We start from the raw sequence: 21,869 nt of genomic DNA on the forward strand, positions 1-21,869 counted from the left end.
TTTTAGGTCAAATAATTCAAGCATTTCAAGAACTTTCAAGGTGCATTTTCAAGCATTTCCAGCACTTTACAGCTGAGGTGAATTACATATTTATATACTTTTACTCAAAGTGCGTAATTCAGCACTTCATCACATTCAGTCAGATGCTACTGTGCTATGAACTAAATTTGTTTCATGATCTAATTCTACAGAAGGAAGAATGAAATCAACAGTTTCATGTTTAAAAATGTGTAACCTCTCTGTAAGTAGACTTGCATAACCTGACTGAGCCAATGTCCATCATGTTTTATTTCTTTGTTCTGAAGAACAAACTATTTAAACAGGGGGTGGTTTATTTAAGCGAAACAATTATAATTTCAATCATTTTATCCAAAAATGTTCAAACCTTGACAAAAAAAAAAAAAGCGCACGCACACAGAATGAAGACGAGGAATTACCGAAACACAAATGTTCCTCATTTGTTTATTTTTCACTTTCTTTCATCAAAAGCAAAATTTCAGCTCATCTCTGCCCATTTTTTCTTTTTCTTATAGAAAATGGAAACAAAAAAAATTGCCTTGTACAAACATTTAAAAATGACTAACAGCCCCAAAAAAACAAAACAAAACAAACAAAAACAAAATGAAACAGAAAGAAAGAAATGCTGTACAGATTAGTAAAGAAAGAGGATTAATTCTTCCTCTGGACTCGTCTGCGTGTCTGCCTCAGTGCTGCTCTCCACACTGTGCAGTGAATTACAGCAGTAAACAACCTTTCCAAGCTCACACGCTCCATTTATATATACATACACTGAATTGGCAGAGGAGTGCATTACTGCTGCTGTAGACAAGAAGGCTAAACAGAAGTACTTTTTCTTGAAGTTCACTGAGGTGTTGTTGGGTTTCATGACCTTTGAAACCTGTTAAAATGTCAAGTTAATGGATGTCAGACAAAAAAAAAAAAACTTTCCCCCCCTTCAGACTCAGCCCTGAAAAACGGATGCATTTGCAGTGGTTTTTGCCCGGCAACAGCGATAAACATAAAAGGGGTGCAGCAAAGATCATCTGAGTATTTACAAAAGAGACAAGAAGTGAAACAGACCAAATAATATATAACATTTCTCCACTGGCCGTCTATGATCACCACCGCTCTGATGAAACAGAATAATGACAATAAGACAATGCTACAATCACACATTTAACTGCAAAATCATTAAATTTAGGACTCGATGAGTAAAAAAAAAGCTGCATCAGACGTTGTGAACAGAGTTTATAGTGTTTGTGAAACTATAAGAAAATGGTGTCTTTGATTACCTCAACTTGTGTGATACACATACTAGTAATATATCTCGGAAGATTTGCAAAGACAAGTATGAGATATTGGAGCCCAGTGAGGCTTTTCCTCCAGCAGCTACTGATATTTACAATTAAATCTGTTTGGATGTGACTGTGGCACAAGTTTACAGTAAAAGAGTCTTGAAAAACCTGCAGTTCAAATGATTAATTGTTCAGGTTATGTGTATTTAGAAGAAAATCATTCCGTTTCCTGCCTTTCTGTGTCTTTTCTTGATGAACACCTGCAGACAGGCAGGAGGAGACGGCAAGGATTACAGTAAGTACGATATAATCTGAGATGTCATGATAGAGGTTAAGACCTGCCTGAAAACAGTTTGGTACTAAATTCATTCATCCAACATATTACAAAGATGACTTTTTAAGCACACTCATAAATCCTTGGTTGACAAAACAGCTTCAAAATTGATTATCTTGACTTCATGAAGTTAAGGTAAAAAAAAAATGGATTCATTGTGTAGAACACCTGGTGACATGATTTTAAATGGTTGTTTAAAAATGGCGTCTATTTTCAACAGCTTGTACTGATGTTTAAAATAGCTGCAGATCAAGATGTGACTAATCTATGCTACTGCACATCAAAGGACTCCCGGGTTGCCACAACCTGATAATCAGACTGAATTTCCAATATTATTACTTTATTATTTAGACATAAAATCATGTTAGCTGATTTGTGTTTTTTTGTTTAAATTCAGTCATTTGTCTGCTGTGCTTCCTGTCTTTTCTAACATCTGACGTGATCTAAGTGCTCTTTGACTTACATGTGAATGCTTTCATGGTTTAGAATCAGCTGCAAAGTGACAAAAAACTTTTTTTCCCCATCACTTCGATATCTCAGATCCCTTCTGACTCCATTTTCCCAAGAAGTCCGTCCTGTATTTTCAGAACTATAAATTTAATTTCCAGTAGGGATCTAATTTAAGTCATCTCTTTCACTGTGACCTCTTATTTTGGTATTAGCATTGTCACTTTTAAAGACAGCCAATATACTCAAAACTTCACCCGTTGGCAGATTTAGTTAAGAAGTATCAGCCTTTAAAAATCCAGCTGGACCTTCATCTGGATGCCCTTCATTTCCTTCACCTTGCAGAATCAGGTGTTTATTTCTACACTAAAAGGCATCACTTTGGTACAAGCATATTGCTCCTTTGCATCCATTCTGATTCATATTTTTCTTTTATCAGCGTCTCACCTCTGCTCACTCTCTCTCACTCTGAGGAGGGAAACAGACTTGAGAGTGATTCAACCGCACACACAGCTGGTGATGCTGCACATGGCAGGAATCAAACCTGTGACCATGCTCTCACCGTCTCTCTTAAGTTAATCTTTTTAAGTTCATGATTAGGAGTGCAGGAGAGAGGTGCATAGGTCAGAAAATACACATTTAGCAGGAAAAAAAGACAACAGACGACATTTCAGACTGAAATAGTGATTAAAAAATTAAACTAAGCACCGACTTCTCCCTACTGAGTCCCAATGCTTGAAAAGCTGTCGACTGGCTGTTAGTTAAAGTTCTCACAAAACACCCTGGATGTGTGTTTTTTTTAGCCAGAACAGCATTTCAAGCTTCCCAAGACAAGGAAAGCAGTCAGATTTTACCCGAACCGGGATGAATCAGACTGGTTTCATGATGAGTCAGAGTGTGTGTTTGTGTCAGTCTGAGTGTCTCCATGTGTGTATAGCAGTGTGTGCTATTTGTTACGCAGCAGCTCCAGCTGGTCCTGGTATTCTGTGAACAGTCTCTGGAATCGCAAGTTCTCACCGATGACGGGCAAAACCTCCCGCAGCAGCTCCCGCTTACGCAAACCCTGAGCACACACAAAACAATGACATAATATGTCATAGTACATAATATGCACTGATGAAATTTAATCAATTTGAAAATAAGCAGGTGCACGGGGTGAAAATATGGATACAGGATAGAATAAAGACATGCAGAAACAATCATTTGACTGATGAACAACAAATTAATCAAACAATTGTGATATTCAATAATCATTTAATAAGCAAAAATGCCAAATCATTACTGCTTTGAGCCTCTCCAACTGTGTTTCTGAGTGAAATTTATAGTGCGTGAATGTGAAAAATTATTTGGATGCATCAATGCCAGTGACTATGATTTCTGACGTCCAGGTAGGTGAAACACAGAGGAGACAGGAGGCAGAAGAGGACATTGTTTTTTTTTATGTGTGGAAGGCAAACTGAAAAAGGTTTTAGGAGAACATGAATCAAATTCAACCAGCAGGAGACAGTAAAGTGTCCTACCAGAGTGGTGGGTTCCCAGGCAGTAGTCGCTGATTTGTGGACGGGACCCAGCAGCTCCTTACAGAGTTCTCTGAGACGATACTCTGAGCCTGGAGGGAAAACGCACACAAACACACCAGTTACCATCAAACAATTTGCTTTTTTTTTTCTTTTACGCCCATCAGTGTGAATCACGTGTGACATTATGCAACAGTGATGGTTTGGTACCTTCATTGACGAGGAAACGGGCATAGATGAGCAGCCAGTAGCGATACTCCTGCGCTGACTGCAGAGTCAGAGCAGACGCCAGCTGGTTCTCCAGGAAGGCCAGCGTCATGCTCTGCTGCAGGTGGTGAGGGGTGGAGGACAGGCGGGACGCAAGACGACCAGCACTGCAGGGACCACAGACGTGTTATTTTTTAAATTTACTTCTTCAACACATTTAATCTAAAATAAGTAGCTCGGGTGATACGAAATGAAGATTAAATATTAATCCTACTTGAGGTTGCGTCCCTGCATGACAGCCAGCGGCCCTGAGGACACAGGTGCATCGTGGGTAGGTAGGCAGCTCCTGAAGTCAGCACACTGGACCAGAGAATCTCCATTATCTGCTATCAAAGTCCTGCGAGAAAGTGTTCAAGTTCAGTACTTCAAGTTCATACTGGAAGTCCGTCAGTGTCCTTCATGGACATCTCACAGTTTAAACATATTCATTATAGAATTAATCAGTGTTTTTTTGTCGGACTGGGTCTTTGCTCTTTAGTTTCTCACCATGTCTCCAGTGAATGGCTGAAGCAGTAAGACTTCCCATTGGACAGTCCAATGACTGGAACTCCCTGCTGGGTCAGCAGAGACTGAGACACTGTGATGTCAGCACCTACAGACAAACAAAATTTTGTTAGGGATTCTCTGGGTACCTTAAGCACTGGTTGGAAACCATCTTCATGTAAAATCTCAGTCTTCTTTTTCTGGATTATCATCAGTTAAATATACTTTTAAAGGACTACTTCAACATTAGGAAATGCACTTTTTCCTTGTGAGTCAGATGGATATCAGTCTCATGTCAGTATTAAGTACAGAGCTTGAATCGGGATGTGGTCAGCCTAGTTTAGCATATAGACTGGAAGCAGGGGTCCTGTACAAAGCTTAAAAATAACCCTATTTACAGCTCTAATTAAAGTGGTGCAGAAATAAAATAAAAACTCAAACAATTCATTATTTTAGGGGAAGTCATGTGTTGAAAAAAGCTGCAGTGACTCACCAGATAAAATGGTCAGCAGAGACTCGTTCTTCACCAGAGCCTTCTGTTTCTGAACGTCCCTGCAAACAGACAGATAACCAATTAACAAACTGTTTTTATTATAAAACTAATTTCTGCTCTGGAATAACTCGATATGAAAACCCTCACTGAAACTGCCTTTTTATTAACCTACAAGGAAGAAATCAAATCTGCAACAACCTGAACTAAATAAGCTTAAATCAATATTTTTAAAAATATATAAATATCTCTGTGATTTAAGTAATGCACCCACATTTGAACCAGATTTTTTAAAAAGTATGTTTAGAATCAGTCTACACAGGTGGGAAAGTAACTTCCCTAATTACTACAGATCAAGTCTAGAAAACCACATGACATTTCTAACGGAGAGCACTGACCAGACGGACAGTGTTGCTCCAGCTGTCAGAACCATGACAAAGTGGGCAGAGCAGTGCAAGGCTGACACAGGCGTGGCTAGCTGGATGGCAGGAAGGAGCCGCCGCCCACAGGAAGAGAACACCGACAACATCCTGTCCTGACAGGCAACGGCGAGGACATCACTGAGGGGTAGACAGAGCAGGAAAAACAGATTTAATGTTGTTGATCCTTTTATTTATACAACTTCATATATGAAACTTATGTTTACACAGTAATCTCCAGTAGTGGAGATTAAATAATTCAAGCATAAAGACAAGCTCTACATGTCAGCAGATTCGTACCTGCTCCCTGCAGCAGTGACCACTGAGCTGGGCAACAGCGTGTTCCAGTCTCGTCCGTCTCTGGAGCATCGCAACTGGCTGAGCTTCGAACCTGCGACCACTGTCACCTCGTTCTCCACCTCTAGGAACACTGATGGCTCCATGCTCACCTGTTCACACACACACACACACACACACACACACACACACACACACACACACACACACACACACACACACACACACACACACACACATTTTCCATTTATAGATTATGTATGTAACAGTCTCAACAAAAATGACTGATAATGAGGTGAAAAATGAAATCAATGTATGATGTGTGAAGTGTTTGCCTCCTGAGTTTGATAGGTTACACTAAAATATCACTGAGATGCATGAAAATTGTTTACGTTCTTGTTGAAGACAATGTGCAGTTTTGTGTGTTAGACATTAAACTGGTATGTAAACAAACTTTAGGTAGGAACATCAGGAATTATGCTAGAAGGACATGTAGAAGAAAGACACATTGATAAATGGATCAGTTCTATTCATGCTGCTGCAGTTCCCACTGGTCCCCACTAGAGGAAGACAAAGAACAGAGGAGTCTACTACATATAGTACTTACATTATATAAAACTACTGTCATATATGGTTTTTTAAGTAAAGGCCAGTAAAATTACTATAACTCAAATTCTGTTTATTTCATGCTGCCAAAGACAGATACAGAAAATAAATGCCAACAGAGTTTAGGAACATATTTTAGGACTGATCAAGTTAGCTAATCGAGCCAATCAATAATTTAAGGTGACAAGCAAGCTCTCATGACCAGCAGCAGATGAAGGTGGTTCTGAACTAAAAATAAATGATTCCTGGTAGTTAAAATCTGTTAAATCCACCACAAAGGATCCAGAGAAGAGCAAACACACAAACACCATCACAGTGTGTTACCTGCAGACTGAAGGCCTTCTTTATACTTGGCGTTGGTAGTTTGAGAGCAGCTACAGCAGCTGGAGGAGCTGCAACCCTGCTGGGCTCCCGCTCGGCTGGAGGAGTTATCTGGCAGGAAGGAGGGGAAAAAAACACTCTTTAATCTCTCTCTGGTGTGCTGTACAGCTATTCCAAGGACATCTGCACAAAGGGAGTTTTTTTTCTAGAGCCTGTTTAATACTGAAGCAGTTAGATATGAAACATTTCTGATTTCAAATATATTAAATCAGGAAGGTTTGACCGATTATCCTTAACTACAGATTTAATAATTGTCTCTACAGTCTAAATATATTCTTCCTTTTGTTTAATAATGTTTTATGAAAGGAATGAATGGACATCTTTGAATTGAACAATGTATGACTTTACAGAGACCTCTATCCATCCATCTGTTCATCTTTTCCCTCCTTTTTTGTACCTGAGTAAAGGGCTGGGCAATGGGAGCAGCCATCTTGTCTTTCCTGGGCCGTCCCTTCTTCCTCTTCTCCACCACCTCTCCTCCATCCATCAAGAGCTCGGGTTTCCTCTTGCTGAACGACAGGTTCTTGTTGATGGTGGCCATCTTGTCCTCACTGTCGCTGCTGGTGTCTTCTTTGGATTTGATGTCTTTCAGGACTGAGATGCTGTCTTTTGGCCTGTCGGACCAACAGAGAAGTTAAAATGTGTTTTGGGGACAGTTGGTTCGCATTTCGTAACTACTTCATTGATTATACTGAGTCAATCACCTGTCTAGAGGCGTGAGTCCAGCGGTGGAGGAGATGGCAGCTGTGACCCCAGGCGTAGCCTTTGACCTTTCTGTGAACCTGGAATCCAAAGCTTTCATTGGCTCAATCTTGGAGGCAGACGTGAGCAGGAGACATGGCTTCACACTGGAACATAAGGAGGAGAAGAGAAGGAGGGAATGAGGAGATCAAGGCAGATGTAAATGAAGGGTAAAAACAAGCTGGGGCGACAGAGTTAGAAGTGAGACATCTGGTTAGGAAGTAAACAGACACAGATTGAACATCTCAGAAAAGAGGAAAAAAGGAGGGTGGAACAGAATAATAACAGCTTGCTGTCAGCTTTTACCCATCCTTGTTGTCCTCCAGGCCCTTCGTGGCGTTGCTGGGTGGAGGTGAGGTGAGCATGGCGTCGTGACTGGGCCTAAGCCCCAAAGAAGAGGCCTGTCCTGGGCTGGAGTCGGAGCTGAGCTGGGAGGTGAGTTGGTTGGACATCGAAGAGCCCGAGGGCAGGATGGGAGCGCTGTTGAACAGAGCCGGCGAGAAATCCCTGCAGAAAAAGAGGGACAGTGTTCAATTACTGCCTCCACTAACAGTACTACAGCTGATACTGCTAGGAACATGAGCTGGGGGACACTTTGACTCAAATGGAGGTCTTTAAGCATCAACTCAGTTGCTAGTAACTAGTAGAAAACCTGTTCAGCAACTGGAATCAGGCTGGGTACAAATTATATTCAGTCTAATCAGATCTGGTAGGATCTCGTCTTGGGTTTGTATGTCAATTCGTTTAATACTCCAGTAGCATCACATTAGTGAAGTTCAGGAAAAATGACAAGTATTGCTGCCATTTTCCACCTCATTAATTGGTGGTGCATCGTACTGCTGACAGAGCTTCTATTCTCTGTTTGGATCTGTGAAGGTCGAACACATTTTGGATCTGCTCTAATCACCTGTTGTGCCATTACCTTGTTGAGTGACCCACACATTATTGATTATTGATTATTGATCGCCCACTCTCACCTGCAGCAAAGTTGAAACTCCCCAGTCCTGTGAGATTTGCGCTGGACATACAAATTTAATTAAATGACAGTCTCTTGATGAGGGACAGTTGCTGGCTGGATGAGTGAAAGATGAACTCTGCGAGGGGTTAAATGACCTCGCCTCAATATTCCTCACTATCTTGCTATAAGTGTTTTGCTCCGCCCAATTTATCTCCTCTGCACTGTCTGCTACAAAGTGAATGTCACTGAAGATAAAGGAAGGCGACTGAACACTGGCATGAACCAGGGACAAATCAGTGAGGACGGCATAGTAAGTGGGGGTCTGGGTGTATGAAAGTGGTAGAAGACAGGAAAACCCTGGTTGTCACAAGCTGAGATAAAAGACAGGACACTGGCTTTCTATTAGCTCTTTTCCATACACAGAGCTGGCCGGGCTTGACTTGGTTTGATAAAAGTCACCTAATGTGTTGTTATCTAAACGCTTTTATAATGAAGCAGCACAAACAGGAAATGTTATCATTCAGGTGTTTCATAAGCAGTAACTTAACATGACTCTTAAACAGCTGAAAGCAAATACGTAATGGTAAAGTAATGCAGATATCTTAAAGTACAAACAGTAACACAGGAGAGAAACTAATTTCAAAGCACAGAGATTCAATGAAGAAGATACAAAAGTACTGAGAGCTGAACAGAAAGAGACTTATAGAAACGTCTTTCTGTTCTCCTGCACACTAACAAGCTCAGAATCACAACACTCGCTTGTTCAAGGGGGAGAAAGAGGGGTCGTCATGGGTTGGTGAGACCTGACCAGATACCGCTTGGAAGCAGGACAGGCTCACTTTGGCCCAGCTCTAGAGTCTGTCCATCTTGGATACAGCTCGGTGTGATAAAAGTGGTAATAGAAATGCAAATCAGCACAGCACAATATGACTCAGCACGGCCAAAAGCGCCAGTGGAAAAGCCCCATGTGTTAGAGGATTGGCATGGGGCTAACAATGCAACCCTGCAAGTTTCTCTGAGTTATTTCAGACTGAGTCTGACTGTCCTCTAGTCTTAAACAGATATATCTTATCTTAATATTAATTTATGCAAATCAAGTTAAGGCAGGTTTATTTCACAGGTCTGTTTTGGATTGGGTCCAAACTTTTTTTTTCCTGTCAGTGTGTTCAGTCAAATGTTCAGTCAGATTTTATCATTAGATTTTATCAAAATGAATCAAGAAACTTAACAATACTCAACAGTTAGAGACTGACATTAAAACAGAACTAACACTACTGAAACAGTCACTCATTACATTCTTTATTCCCACTTAAATAAAAACATGAAAACTGGGCTCTCAAGTACTGACACTGAACCTTCAGTATCACTGATTACATTACTAATTACTTTTTTTTTTTTTTTAAGTAAATGGCTTAGCTTGATCTAATACTGTGATGTTTCCATCTCCCTCTCAAGAAGCACAACCTCAGTCTACAGCAGAAGCTCTAAACTAATCACTTACCATTCTTAAAATACTGGATTTGTCTAATACACTGTATGTTGTAATTTTCTGATCCAGCTTTTATTATCTTGTTATAGTTTTTGTACAAGCAAATTCACATTGATTTTAGAAGAAATAAATATTCCAGCTTCTATCTTTAGAATCTAAAAACAGTCTGTAAGGTATCTGTACTATCAGTTATTTTGTGTGTTTCATGTTTTCTTACCCTGTGTCCAGCTGAGCGATACAGAGCGGTGTGATTCGTCTCCTGCCATCTGCGGTTCTAGTCTCCACCTGCTTCTTCAGAAGGTTCTGCAAGACGGCGAAATAAAACATTTAAATTTACTGCAGTTTAACACTTTGTGCAGCCTGATGGATGATACATTTCAATTTCCCACCTTCCTGATGTCCTCCAGAGACTCTCCGTTCATCACACTGTTGAGTTTAGGGGCTGAGGATTCAGGCCCAGTGCTGCCCGGTCCTGAGTTGGCCTGGGCCGAGTTCTGTCGCTCCTGCTGGTATTTGAGCATCTCTGGGTTTTCGATGATAGTTGTGGAAAGCTGCGACTCTGTGCTGGTTATAGCCAGACTCTTACCATAGATGTTCTGGTGGATGCTGTTCTGTACGTCAGAGGAAGAGAGAGAAGAAGTTTGGTTTCGGTTCTTAGAGTTTGTGATACAATGATGGAAGGAATGACAACATCCAAACAAGAACAAAATAAATTCAAAGTAAAAGTCGAAGTAACAAGCTGCTGGATTTTTTGTGAGGGGGTAGGTTTGAAGCAGAGGAAGAAAAAAAGTTGTATTTTTGTATCTTTTTTTTTTTTTACTGAGACTGACAAATTACAAGCTTGTTGGTTGCCTTGTAATTGGGTGATATGTGTTTTAGCAACTATGTTGCTACAACTTTAGCATGAAAGAACAGTTGATAAACCAACTGAATGCAAGTCACAGCCCAAACTTAATCTGACTTCATTTTTCCTCTGCTTTTTTAGCATATAAAACTCCTTGAGAACAGAGGTTAATATTTGTAATATCTTATAAACAAACCTGTCTGGTCTTCTTGGAGGAAGACAGACTTGCACTTTTAGGCAACACCAAGCCCTTAAAATTCAAACCTTCTGTTCTCTTGAAGAACATTAGTTTTTTCAGTCAGGTGAAATGGAAAACAAGAAGAGAAAAGGCCAGATGTAGCCATTAAAACAAACTAATTGAAGACTAGCATTATGACATACAGAAAAGGAGAAAGAGTTGAGGTTAATGATGCTGAGTTAAAATGATCTAGTCTAGAAATAATTTGTTTTCGTTTATTGAGTTAAATAACTAATTTGCTGTTGTGCTGCAAACATCAAGCCAGATGTTCAGAATGTGATCAGATGCCAGATGTGGTTCTATGATGTGTGTCTAACCTTCTCCTCCTCACTCAGTGGATCTCCCAGTTCATCTAGTGAGAAGTCCAGGTAGGCCACAGTGCCATCCATGGAGCACACCAACATCCCCAGACCTGTCAGAGTCCTGACACACACAAACAAACACACACAAATCAGACTCAGAGATGTAAAAAGGTGTTACCAGTGATGTCCCAGCATTTTTTTCCCCATAGAGGGTGATTATAAAAACTGACATTTGTAAACCCTGTCAACAGGATACCTGGTACTGTGAACAAGGTCAGGCACCACCCTTTCTATTTTGAATTATCTAAACCATGAAAATATTTATATTTGTGAAACTTTGTAAGAAGCTGAAGGAGGAAAATTTAGTGCAGCAGTGCACCAGATCAAAGTTAAGGTTTGGGGGTTCCAGCAACACCACAAACTAAAAATTCACTACGTACCATAAAGTTTTCCCCACAGGACTGGAATTTTACACAGATGTTGTTGACATGATGATAGTAAATGAGCACATTTTCACAAACAAAAGCAGGTTGCCTTTCAAATGAGTCCACATACATGAATTTTTGCCTTACAGTTCTTTTTCTGGATGTTTTTTTTTTTTTTTTCATAAAAAGGTGATTTTAATTGTATTAATTCTTTGCAACAAGTCAGCAAGCTTAGAGTGGGAGAAACTAATGCATCCATCTAAAACTTACCAGGAAATATCCATAATTGATTTGTCAAACAGATCATGGATGACGACCAGGGGACGCTTCAGAGAGGTCAGCTGAAGAGGAGAAACAGACAGATGGGCAACGTTAATATTGTCACGTGTTTATCCTCACTAAAAAGTTACAAAATGGGGTTATGAACTACAGGCAGTCAGTTCTAGTGTCTTGCACCAGATCGGGTACCCAGGCAAAAACAATGTGTAACGGGTAAAAAATATATTAATATAAATCAAAGGGTGTGGGCACGGGTAAAAATTAACTAATTGCAGATGGACAGCAGGTGAGAACAATAATGTAACCTGTACAATTCAATAATATATCATCCTTAAACTGAATAAAAAGCAAAACAGGCAATGGAGAATAGCAAATTGTGGACAATAGATTGCTGATTAACAAGTCGGACATTTGAGAGGATTCTGGTGCACTCAAAGACTGTGAGAATAACATTGTCAGGGCTTTGCTGCTTGTAAAAAGTTTAAAAAAGTATAAGCTTTTGATAGCTGCAAGTGAAGCTTTCCATCACTATGGAAACACAGACAGCTGCAGGAGCACAGGCAGCGTGCCAGTTGAGAACAAATGTGAGTGACAAGTGAGTGACTGTATTTGTGTGTTTAATCACAGGTGCAGTCACAGGTCTTATATCCACGGTTTAATTTGGAAATAACTGCAACAGGCCGGTCCCGGTTCTCAGCTTTGCGGGTAGGTTTGCAAAACTGGACCCATACAGGACTCTGTTCAGTTCAATGCAATTAGACATTTTAAACAGTGACATAAAGACAAATGAGGGAACTGTTATATTTCCTGGGAGGGGTGATCTCTGTTGAATGCTCATGCTAATCAGATAAAAACACCATGAACAACAGAAGAAAATGGACTGAGAAACCTGCCTCTATCTTAATATTTTAATTGTTTTACCATTTTCTATTCACTGTAAAACAGACTGAAGTGTGAACTGACCCAGACGGAGAGCGATCTGTCTTTGCTGCCAACAGCACAGCAACAGTACGGACAGCTGGGTTTTGGAGAGCTGCCATTCTTCTGCTTCTTCTTAAAAATCTTTGGATTGAATTTCTAGAGAGAAAGACAACAGATCCATCAGCGCGCAGGTAGATTTTGGGTGACGTGCAAATTTTAAGACCGAACATGTGGTTAAAACATCCTTACCACCACAGTGACAGCTTTACGATGGCCCACAAAGTCCATATTAGTCTTCCAGCCATCTCTCTCCACAATCTGAGCGGTGGGACCTGAGTTGTTCATGGCATGAGCCGACACCAGGTACTGACCGTCTGGAGACCAGGACAGACGCAGGACGTGGGTTGTCCCGCCACACTGAGACACAGAGAGAGAGAGAAAATCATTCAAACCCTCACTGGTGAAGCAGTGCATGTGGGCAGGAAAATATACAGACACGTGATGAATCAAAAGAGGAACCTGAATAAAGAGTGAGGAGGTCTCTGTGTAATAATGCCATAACGATGTCAACCATCTATTCACACAGCATCCTCACACACAGCTGACAGTGACAGTGTTTTTGTACCTCACTGAAGGGTTTGGTGATATTGGCCTCCATCTGCCAGTCCACGGTCCTCCACACTTTGAGGCTGTGGTCGTCTGCTTGGGAGGCGATGTACTTCCCCACTGGATCCCACGTCAGCCCTTTAACCAAGCCAGTGTGTCCTCGCAGACACGTCACCATCTCTGGACAGACACAGAAAAGACAGAGGCATAGATGATGAATAGTGTGTAGCCTTTGAAAATGCATTATTCTGATGCAGTGGTAGTATCAACAATAACACAATGGCAGATATTCTTTATGCTAAGCTAACCACTTGCTAGCTGGAGTGACATATTTACATATATCATTCAACTCTGAACAAGATGATTAAGTTTCCTTTCAATTCTACTTCTGATTAATGAAATGACATGGTCAGGTGAAACTGTGCAAAATGTTTAAATTGGAAATGATACATTTTAAAATGTAACTAATTTCAACTATAGACAAGTGTGTTTGGATTAATTCACACTTCCATTTAATGAGTCATACATTTTTCTTACAGCTGTGATGCTACAGACAGGGCAAGCTCTGGCTTCAGTGTGCTTACCTGGGAATTTGCGAGCGTTCCAGATCACAATAGTATTGTCCACACTGCAGGAGGCCAGCCATACGTCATGAGGAGACCACGCCACGTCCATCACATCTGCAAACAAAACGCACACAGAAATCACTGCCTGAGTCTACAGACCTGTTACTGTTACTATGGAGCAGTTCTTCTATGAGTGGGTCTCTGTTTTGCTTATCTCGTGCACACGCTCAAGGACACGTGCACATGTACAGGAGTAGTCACACAGTGCACATTCCTGCCAGTGATTGCACACTATTACACTGATCTGTGGTGGTGGTAACGTGCCAAGATATGTAGGCACCAGCAAAGGCAGCAAAGAAGACTGCAGGCTAATAAACATCAAAGTAAACAATGCACAATTTAAGACACCTGAATCGGGGTTTCAGCAGGTTTCAGCAAGTTTTTAAGACCATTAAGATCTATTTCATAACCATATTGGCAAAAAAAGAGAGCAAAGTATGCGTTCAAGTCAGTTTTGTCTTGTAGTTGTTACAGCATGACAAATTTTCCTAAAAAACTTATATAAAAGTGAAAAGACGTTAATACATTGCAAACTTCATTATCTGTTTGTATCATTACAGAAAATTATTATTAATTCGCCAGACCTGTCAAAATCATATTTTGACAGTTTGATCATCTTCACCTTCCTTTTTATAAAACAAGATATGGTCAGTCCCTCACATATCGTGATGTACAGATGTGGAGTACAAATGTAATTATTATCAAGAGTTTGTTTACTTTAGCGATTTTTTAAAAGGAAACTGTCATTATATTTAATTCATGATGTTTAATTATTTGACATATATACATAAATATGTTTCTTCTATTTTTCCAGATATTGTTGTTATCTTTGTTTTCGTATTTGTTGTTAACTGATTGTTTAGTTTTCTTCTCACTGTATGCTTTTTGTTATATTGTCTTTTTTGTTTTCCTGATATTATTTTAGGTTAGTTTTTATTACCATTAGTTTTTTTCTAAAAGGAGCCTGTGGCTTTCTGATCTCTCCTGATAAACCCCCCCCCCCCCCCAATTATCTGGACTTTAATTGAAGTTTTATGTGTGAAAAAAAAAGGTTTAATTAAAATTTTATTACATGGGCTTTGTAAATGTTTTATGAGGAAGGAAATATATTCCAACACATTTATTAGACCTCAAGGATTCACAAAAAGCATTCTGGTGACTAAAACCATATTAAACATAACTTTGAGATATACTAGTTAAGACACTAGTATGCACACAGAAGGTCTGTGATTTCAATAAATTGCATACATGTGCATGTACACATATTTATACGTATTTTGTGTGTGTGTTTGTGTGTACGTGCATGTGTGTATCTCACCCCCAGTGTGGTTCCTCAGGATGGTAACACACCTCCACTGCTCCACGTTAGCCAGCTTACTGCTCGACCCAAACACTGTGCTCGGACCGATGAATCTACAGAGAAAATGAACACAAAATCAGACAGCACAAACCTTAAAGAATTCATTGAAATTAAATCAATGGGGTTGAAAATAGTCCAAAAATACAGTACTACATTCTAAATAATCAAGACTGGACTGGAACAACAAATACATCTTGTGTATTTGCATATTTGTGTTTGTGTTTGTGCATGTGTGTGCATACGTACGCAGCTCTCTTCCACACCATGACTAGCTTGTCGTCTCCTCCTGATGCAAGGTACAGTCCGTTGTTGGACCAGCGCACACAGTTCACACATGCTGCAGAGACAAACAAACACTCCGGTTATAAATATAACTTGCATGAATTTGTGCTGACGAGGCTGTAGATTCCTGTGGGATATTAATGGTACATGCAGTGGAAAATGTTATTAAACTGACTGCTTCTACATTTATTCAGTCCTCACTATGAGAGTTTGGGTCCCCTTATGAGCACATACAGCTACTGAAATAATACATTGAGAAAACAATGCTATTTTCTTCATGTATACGTCTCATTGATGTTCCATTAATCATCTGATTTCAATAAGCCTATAGCTAGCTTCTGCCTTTGGCAGGACAGCTGATTATAAAGACAACATTGCCATCATAGAGGTTGGAGGCTGGTGTTTACATGCTGTTCACACCTTAAATCTGGTATAAATTCTAAGTTGTCCTAACTGTGCAGTAGTAAGAAGTAATATCAGTGGTAGGAGTGTCACGATTTCAATTCTTCATCAAAAATCGGTCAAAATCAAAAGTGGGATCAGCAATTCTGCCAGTATGTTTTTTTCTCTCTGCCCCAACTTACTTACTTGCACACATCCAACACATCTCTGAAGAAGTGCACTATTCAGTCTTTTTAGAGAACAAAAAATAGTGAAAATATAATCTAACAATGACACTGCAATTGAAATTGTGACATTAAAATTTCAAATACAAACAAATTGTGACAGCCCAAATGTTGAATGAACTTTCGGTGGTGGTGGCTGCAAAAAAAGTGTATATACTATATGTATATATTTATAAGTCATATATTCCACAGGTGATTGACCTGTTCAGGTCACGTGCTTTTCTCTAAAAGTCTGTGCTGTGTAGTGTAATTTATTTACTTGGAGTATTCATACCATCTGTACTGTTACCTGGTGTGTGTGTGTATTTTTTTGAAGTTTTAATGAATTTTTCCACTTTGGTAGAGAATGAATTTCTCTTCTGTTCTAGTGAAGGGCTGTTTAGATGTGCTGCAATGACAGTGTGAAAGTGGTAAAAAGCTTCCTTCAGGTCAAACAAGGCTTGTATTAACCTGTAAGAACAATATATTCTGTAGCCTGTCTATTTATCTCTTGTACCAGAGAATAATGTGCTGTATATTCCAAGCCACTCATTAAAAGCTTTTTGCCCCACCTGATGCTCCTGTAGTTAATGAAGTCAAAAAAAGTTTACAAAGTGTTGCTTTTTTGAATCAGTGGATGACACATAATCCAACCTTTTTCAGAAAAGACTCCATGTCCTCTTTGGCTGTTTGTGTTTTTTCTCTTAACGGTGGCAGCATCAGTGTTTGTTGTGAATATTGCTGATAGCTTTTTTTTTTTTAAGTTTTAGAAGAAACAATATCCTAAAAGCAGAGCTACCTGATCAACTGTTTACAGGGGCATATTAATCAACAAATATATGAATTATCAATTTGAATCAACTAGAAAACTAATAAAGATATGACTGGTTACCTAGGTGATTGTCCATCTGGCAAAGCATTTTGGGAATATTCTCATTCTTCTCATCCTCCTCTCTGAGGACTGGCGCCATGTTCCAGATCATCACCTTGCCAGAATCCTCTCCTGAAAACCAATGCAATATTTCAAAAAAAGATACACAACCCATACACCACTGACTTATTGCTTCGTGACTGAATAGACAGGTTGAGGAATGAGGAAACATGGTTTTGGGTAGCAGAATATATCTTGTCTGAGGCTGCAGGAGAACTTTTAGTTTGGTGTGTGATACTAATTCGGAACTGGATGTTTTAAAACCGGAACAAACGTAAACTTTCCTCAACCCAGTGCTACATGAAGCACTGCACACTATCCAATTGACAAATGTCCATTTCAGTCAAAACAGTGAAGCAGATGATGGAAATAACTTTACATCCTTTCCTTACCTTGCCCACCAGTTGCAAATTTTGTCCCATCAGGGTGGATGTCGACTGAAAATATGGGTTTGCCTGTGAACCACATAAGTAAATATCAAATGATATCCATCAAATCACAGTTTCAATAGATTGATAGACAACAACCTGATCTACAGATACTGTAGATTGATATTGTGTAGATAATAGATCAATAATAATTGAGAACAGAACTGTTCAGGGAGAAACCATGATATAGGGTATATTTCGACACAACACAAGAATATCACAGTAACCTCAGTGTTTCTTCACCAGACTTTGTACTGTTGGCCTGATGGAAAATTCCTTAACTTTTCTGTGATTTTCCACAGCTAACTAAGAGCATGTCTGGGATCTGAAAGTGCTCTTCCTTTCCTGGTTTTGTTATTGACTATGGATGAGCTCAAAATGTATTCTAGGATTTTTCTGTAAAGGGACAGATTTGTGAAATCCTCTGATATTACTCAGATTATTTAATGTCTGTTTTTATATAGTACAACTAAATTCCAAACCAATATCAAAACAGTTGTTATGCAACTTATATTTACCCGACTACAGTATATTAAGTAGGTGTAATAAATAGTGTTGCCAGATTAGAGGTGCAAGTGAAAAGAGAACATGAGAAGAATGTCCTCGACAACACAAGCAGTAAAAATACATAGATAAAAATACTTAACTGTTAGACTGTAAACAACACACATAGTAGAGAGCATGTTAAACAGTGAAATGCAGAGACAACAAGCAGCAAATGTTGCAGATTAAGGCACTAGCAACTAATTCTCTAAATTCAGTAAGAAGTATATTTCTTTGTGAAGTTGTAGGATAAGTGGTTTTGGGAAGTGGGAGAGCCCTTGATGTTTGCTTATATGCATCTATATTATAAAATTTTAACTGTTGTGATTGGTTTGGATGCATTTAATGATTAGTCAATTAGGTTGCCATGCAAGCAAAATGTGAAAAAGATAGCTAGTTCCAGCTTATTGAATGTGAGGATTTTAAACTTTTCTCTGTTTTACATCATCATGCGCGACTGGACACATTTGAAACCATCACCTTATGTTCTGAGAAATTATGAATATTATGCCTCATTATTTCATTTTTTTTAAAAAATATTAAATGCTTGGCAATTTGATCATCATACAAATGTCAGCAAATAAACGGACAACAAAATCAAAGTTGCATCCCTGTTATATTATTCTTGCTGCAGCTTTTGTTTCAGATTTTACTTTTGCCTTCATCATCTATTCATATCTATGTGTGTATGAACTCTCTAGCTAAATGTTAAAATGAAACATTTTAATTTGTGCACAGTGGAAAAAGAAAGTAACACTTGCTAGTTGATTATTTTTAGTGTCAATGAGGGTTAGTATTGAAAGCAACCTATGAACAAAATATACCAAACATCTACTATGTGCAGCTTTTAAAGCATTTGGATCTGCTTGCTGTCGTTTCATATTCACTGGAAATTTATTTTTAAAGTTATGGACCGTTACTTAAGAGGAAAATGTCTGTTAACATGTCATTTGTTTTTCTGGCATGTTGTGATAGACATACACTAATTTTTAAGATGTTTCATAGATTAAATGTCTAACATAAGTATCAAAAAGAAATTACTTCACTCTTAACTTGTCAATAGTCGTTAGCTGCAACCAAAATTCAGGCCATTTCCCTGACGGTTAACTTTCCAAACTGACAGCTCTGAAGATTTCACCAACAGACACTTTTTAGCTCCATGTCGAGCTTCTTCACTGTCACTGAAATAAAATGTCTCCGGTAAAATGTCGTGTGGTCCGTCAAAAAATTAAACAATAAGTCACTTTGAGACAACAACTTCGACATGGGTCATTTCGCAGGTAAGTTAGCTAGCGTCAGGGCATCTGAGCTAGCCAGGGGGGCTAACTAGCTAGCTAGCTAAGGTTAGCAAACATTAATACATTTGGAACAGCGAAGAGTGGTACTAATAATGATAAAAACACCCGCTGTGCGTGTTCAGTTACTCAATTAAGTCTGGTGTGTGAGGGACTATTGAGTGACAACCAAGTCACACAAGTGTCGGCCACCACCATGATGCCTCCTTATCAATTCGCCCCCCTCCGACAACAAAAGCCCAACTTGGTCCAAGAGATTCCTGCACAAGCTTACCGTTGTGGCTCACCCAGCTCGGCTTCAGCAGCTTCATTTTCAACCAGATTTTGTAAATTTCCTCCTATCTAATATTCAACAAACTATCCATCCAGCGATCAGTTCAGTTGGTGAACTAACGCTAACCCCCCTCCCTTTGTCTCAAACTCTGACCGACACTTTGTTGTTTTTGTGATTCAACTCCATCTCTGCAGCAGCATCCCCGAGTCTCGGAGCCGAACAGTGGCAGACAGGCAACCCCGGACGACAGGCGAGGTGACACCAGGCACCGCAGGAAGTGTTCCGTTATTTTTGACCGCGCAGCGGAAAAGCGTGGAGGGCAACTGTCACAATAGTTCCGTAGTGGAGGGACGATGTAGACTTTTAAAAGATATAATTCAAGAAAATGGTCGGTGTCGTGTTTTCATAAATGTTATGTTCTTGCTTTCTGAAATTATTGAAGCCGAAAAGCAAAAAAGTACCAAATTTGTCACGTCGGTGTAAAATTTTCTTGATACAGCTTTTATTTTGAAAAATCATTAAAGCTGTAGTGCGCAAACTCAGAATTTAAACAGTCATGAAAGGTATAAAGAGGTAGTGGGTCTGTATTTTAAATTATCTTGAATAACACTATGCCTTCGGTGGATTCTTACTAAAAATATCCATTGTTTATATGATTGTTGTCATTGTTAATAAAGGCAGGTGTCATCTTCTTTCTGTACAGACATTTTTACTGCATTCTGTAAGTATATTTTGAAAATATATCTTTCATTGTTCCAATGCATATACAAGTATTTGTTGTTATAAATGGCAAATGAACCCACTAATTTAACTGTAATTAAACAAATGGTTAAAAATGGCTGTTACGAGCCTGTCTCATATTGATGAAAAGACATCATACATCTGTTTTTGTGTGATAAATCTTTCCTAAACTTTTGACCTGTCTTCATTTCAGCCTTGAAGAAATGGTAATTTAGTTGTAATTAGGGCTGGGTACCAGTATTCATTGCCTTCAAGGAATCAATTGAAATAACCCAGTACCAAGTAGCATCAAAACTTCTCCAGTCAAATGGTACCTGCATTCAATCCTTCTGGTACCTGGATTTTGAAAAAAATACTATTATATGGTAATTCAGAAAACTTTATAGGGCTGTCACGAAATACTGATATTCGCTACACGATTATTGTGGTCAAAAGAAGTCACAAGATCAGTATTATTGCACACACAGTGTTTTGTTGTTGTTCATCATGAAGAAAAATTAGCTAAAATATGAAAATAAAAGACTCTCTTGCCAGTCAGTAGCTGGGTGAACAAATTGTTTTCATGAATAATTTCTACAGATTCACAGACTTCAGAACAACTACTTTCTTCAGGCTATGAGACTCCTAAATTCATCCCCAACATTCCACCATGAAAAACAACTTCTTTTTTTTTTTAAACAATTTTTCCCCTTTACTATGTACAGTTTTCATATATAAAATTTTTGAGCAGCATTAAGAAAACTAGAACTACCATCTAACCCTCTGTTGTTAAATGATCCATAAATTAACCTTGTACCTTTGTAAAATTAACCTTGCATTGGCACTGGATGTCAAATTTGATGTCAGACAGACATTGGACAGTAATGTCGAACAGACCTTGAATTTTAGTTGGAAATCAAAATTGGATATCCATCAAAACTCAGTACTGGCCTGACATCAGCCTCCACTTTTGGACAGATGTTGAATTTTGAATTTTATAGGTTGAAGAAGTAGAAAAAGTTTCAGAGCTCAAAAACAGCTTTATTTGTTATTGCTTATTTATTCAACCATTTACTGTAAATAGTTTTTGTATACAATTTATTTTAATGTGAGTAGCATAAAGGGAACTACAACTAGTATCTCATTAGACAACCCTGTGTTGTAAAATGATAAATAAATACACCCAGTAAAATGAAAAATGACAGGTGTATTTATTAAGATAAACAATGGCTGAGTTCCATTTAGCTGCTCCAGTTTTATGGTCTTGATATTGTGCATACTGACTCACTGTGACCCTGTCATGATTTAGTGGAGTGCTTGAATAGCATCAAGCCATCATTTATGATATTAGTAACTCCTGTAATTATCCCTCTACAATAAGTCAAGATGTCATCTGAAAAAGGCCTATATATCTTTTTTTATATTTCTTTTAATATCAGACTTTTTGTCTTGATTTAGCATGAAGA

At 38.9% G+C, this 21,869-nt stretch overlaps 1 protein-coding gene across 1 annotated transcript; it reads right to left on the bottom strand.

Annotated features, from left to right (window-relative positions):
- Nucleotides 1-1,817: 1,817 nt before the first annotated feature.
- Nucleotides 1,818-19,950, bottom strand: hira (histone cell cycle regulator a). The gene is made up of 25 exons (XM_084728182.1): nt 19,684-19,950; nt 17,536-17,598; nt 17,105-17,215; nt 15,572-15,662; nt 15,284-15,378; nt 13,924-14,019; nt 13,359-13,519; nt 12,983-13,150; nt 12,776-12,889; nt 11,804-11,874; nt 11,124-11,229; nt 10,114-10,335; nt 9,942-10,027; nt 7,584-7,784; nt 7,241-7,384; nt 6,934-7,150; nt 6,480-6,587; nt 5,553-5,701; nt 5,232-5,393; nt 4,837-4,895; nt 4,347-4,452; nt 4,075-4,197; nt 3,804-3,967; nt 3,597-3,685; nt 1,818-3,139 (listed from the first exon to the last, which is right to left on the bottom strand). The coding sequence occupies exons 1-25, from the start codon at nt 19,718-19,720 to the stop codon at nt 3,023-3,025; spliced, it is 3,060 nt and encodes a 1,019-aa protein (XP_084584308.1). The 5' UTR covers nt 19,721-19,950; the 3' UTR covers nt 1,818-3,022.
- Between the last annotated feature and the right edge of the window lie 1,919 nt (nt 19,951-21,869).

Source organism: Lutjanus erythropterus, chromosome 10 (assembly GCF_056507025.1).
Source record: "Lutjanus erythropterus isolate fLutEry1 chromosome 10, fLutEry1.hap2, whole genome shotgun sequence".
Lineage (NCBI taxonomy): Eukaryota > Metazoa > Chordata > Actinopteri > Lutjaniformes > Lutjanidae > Lutjanus > Lutjanus erythropterus.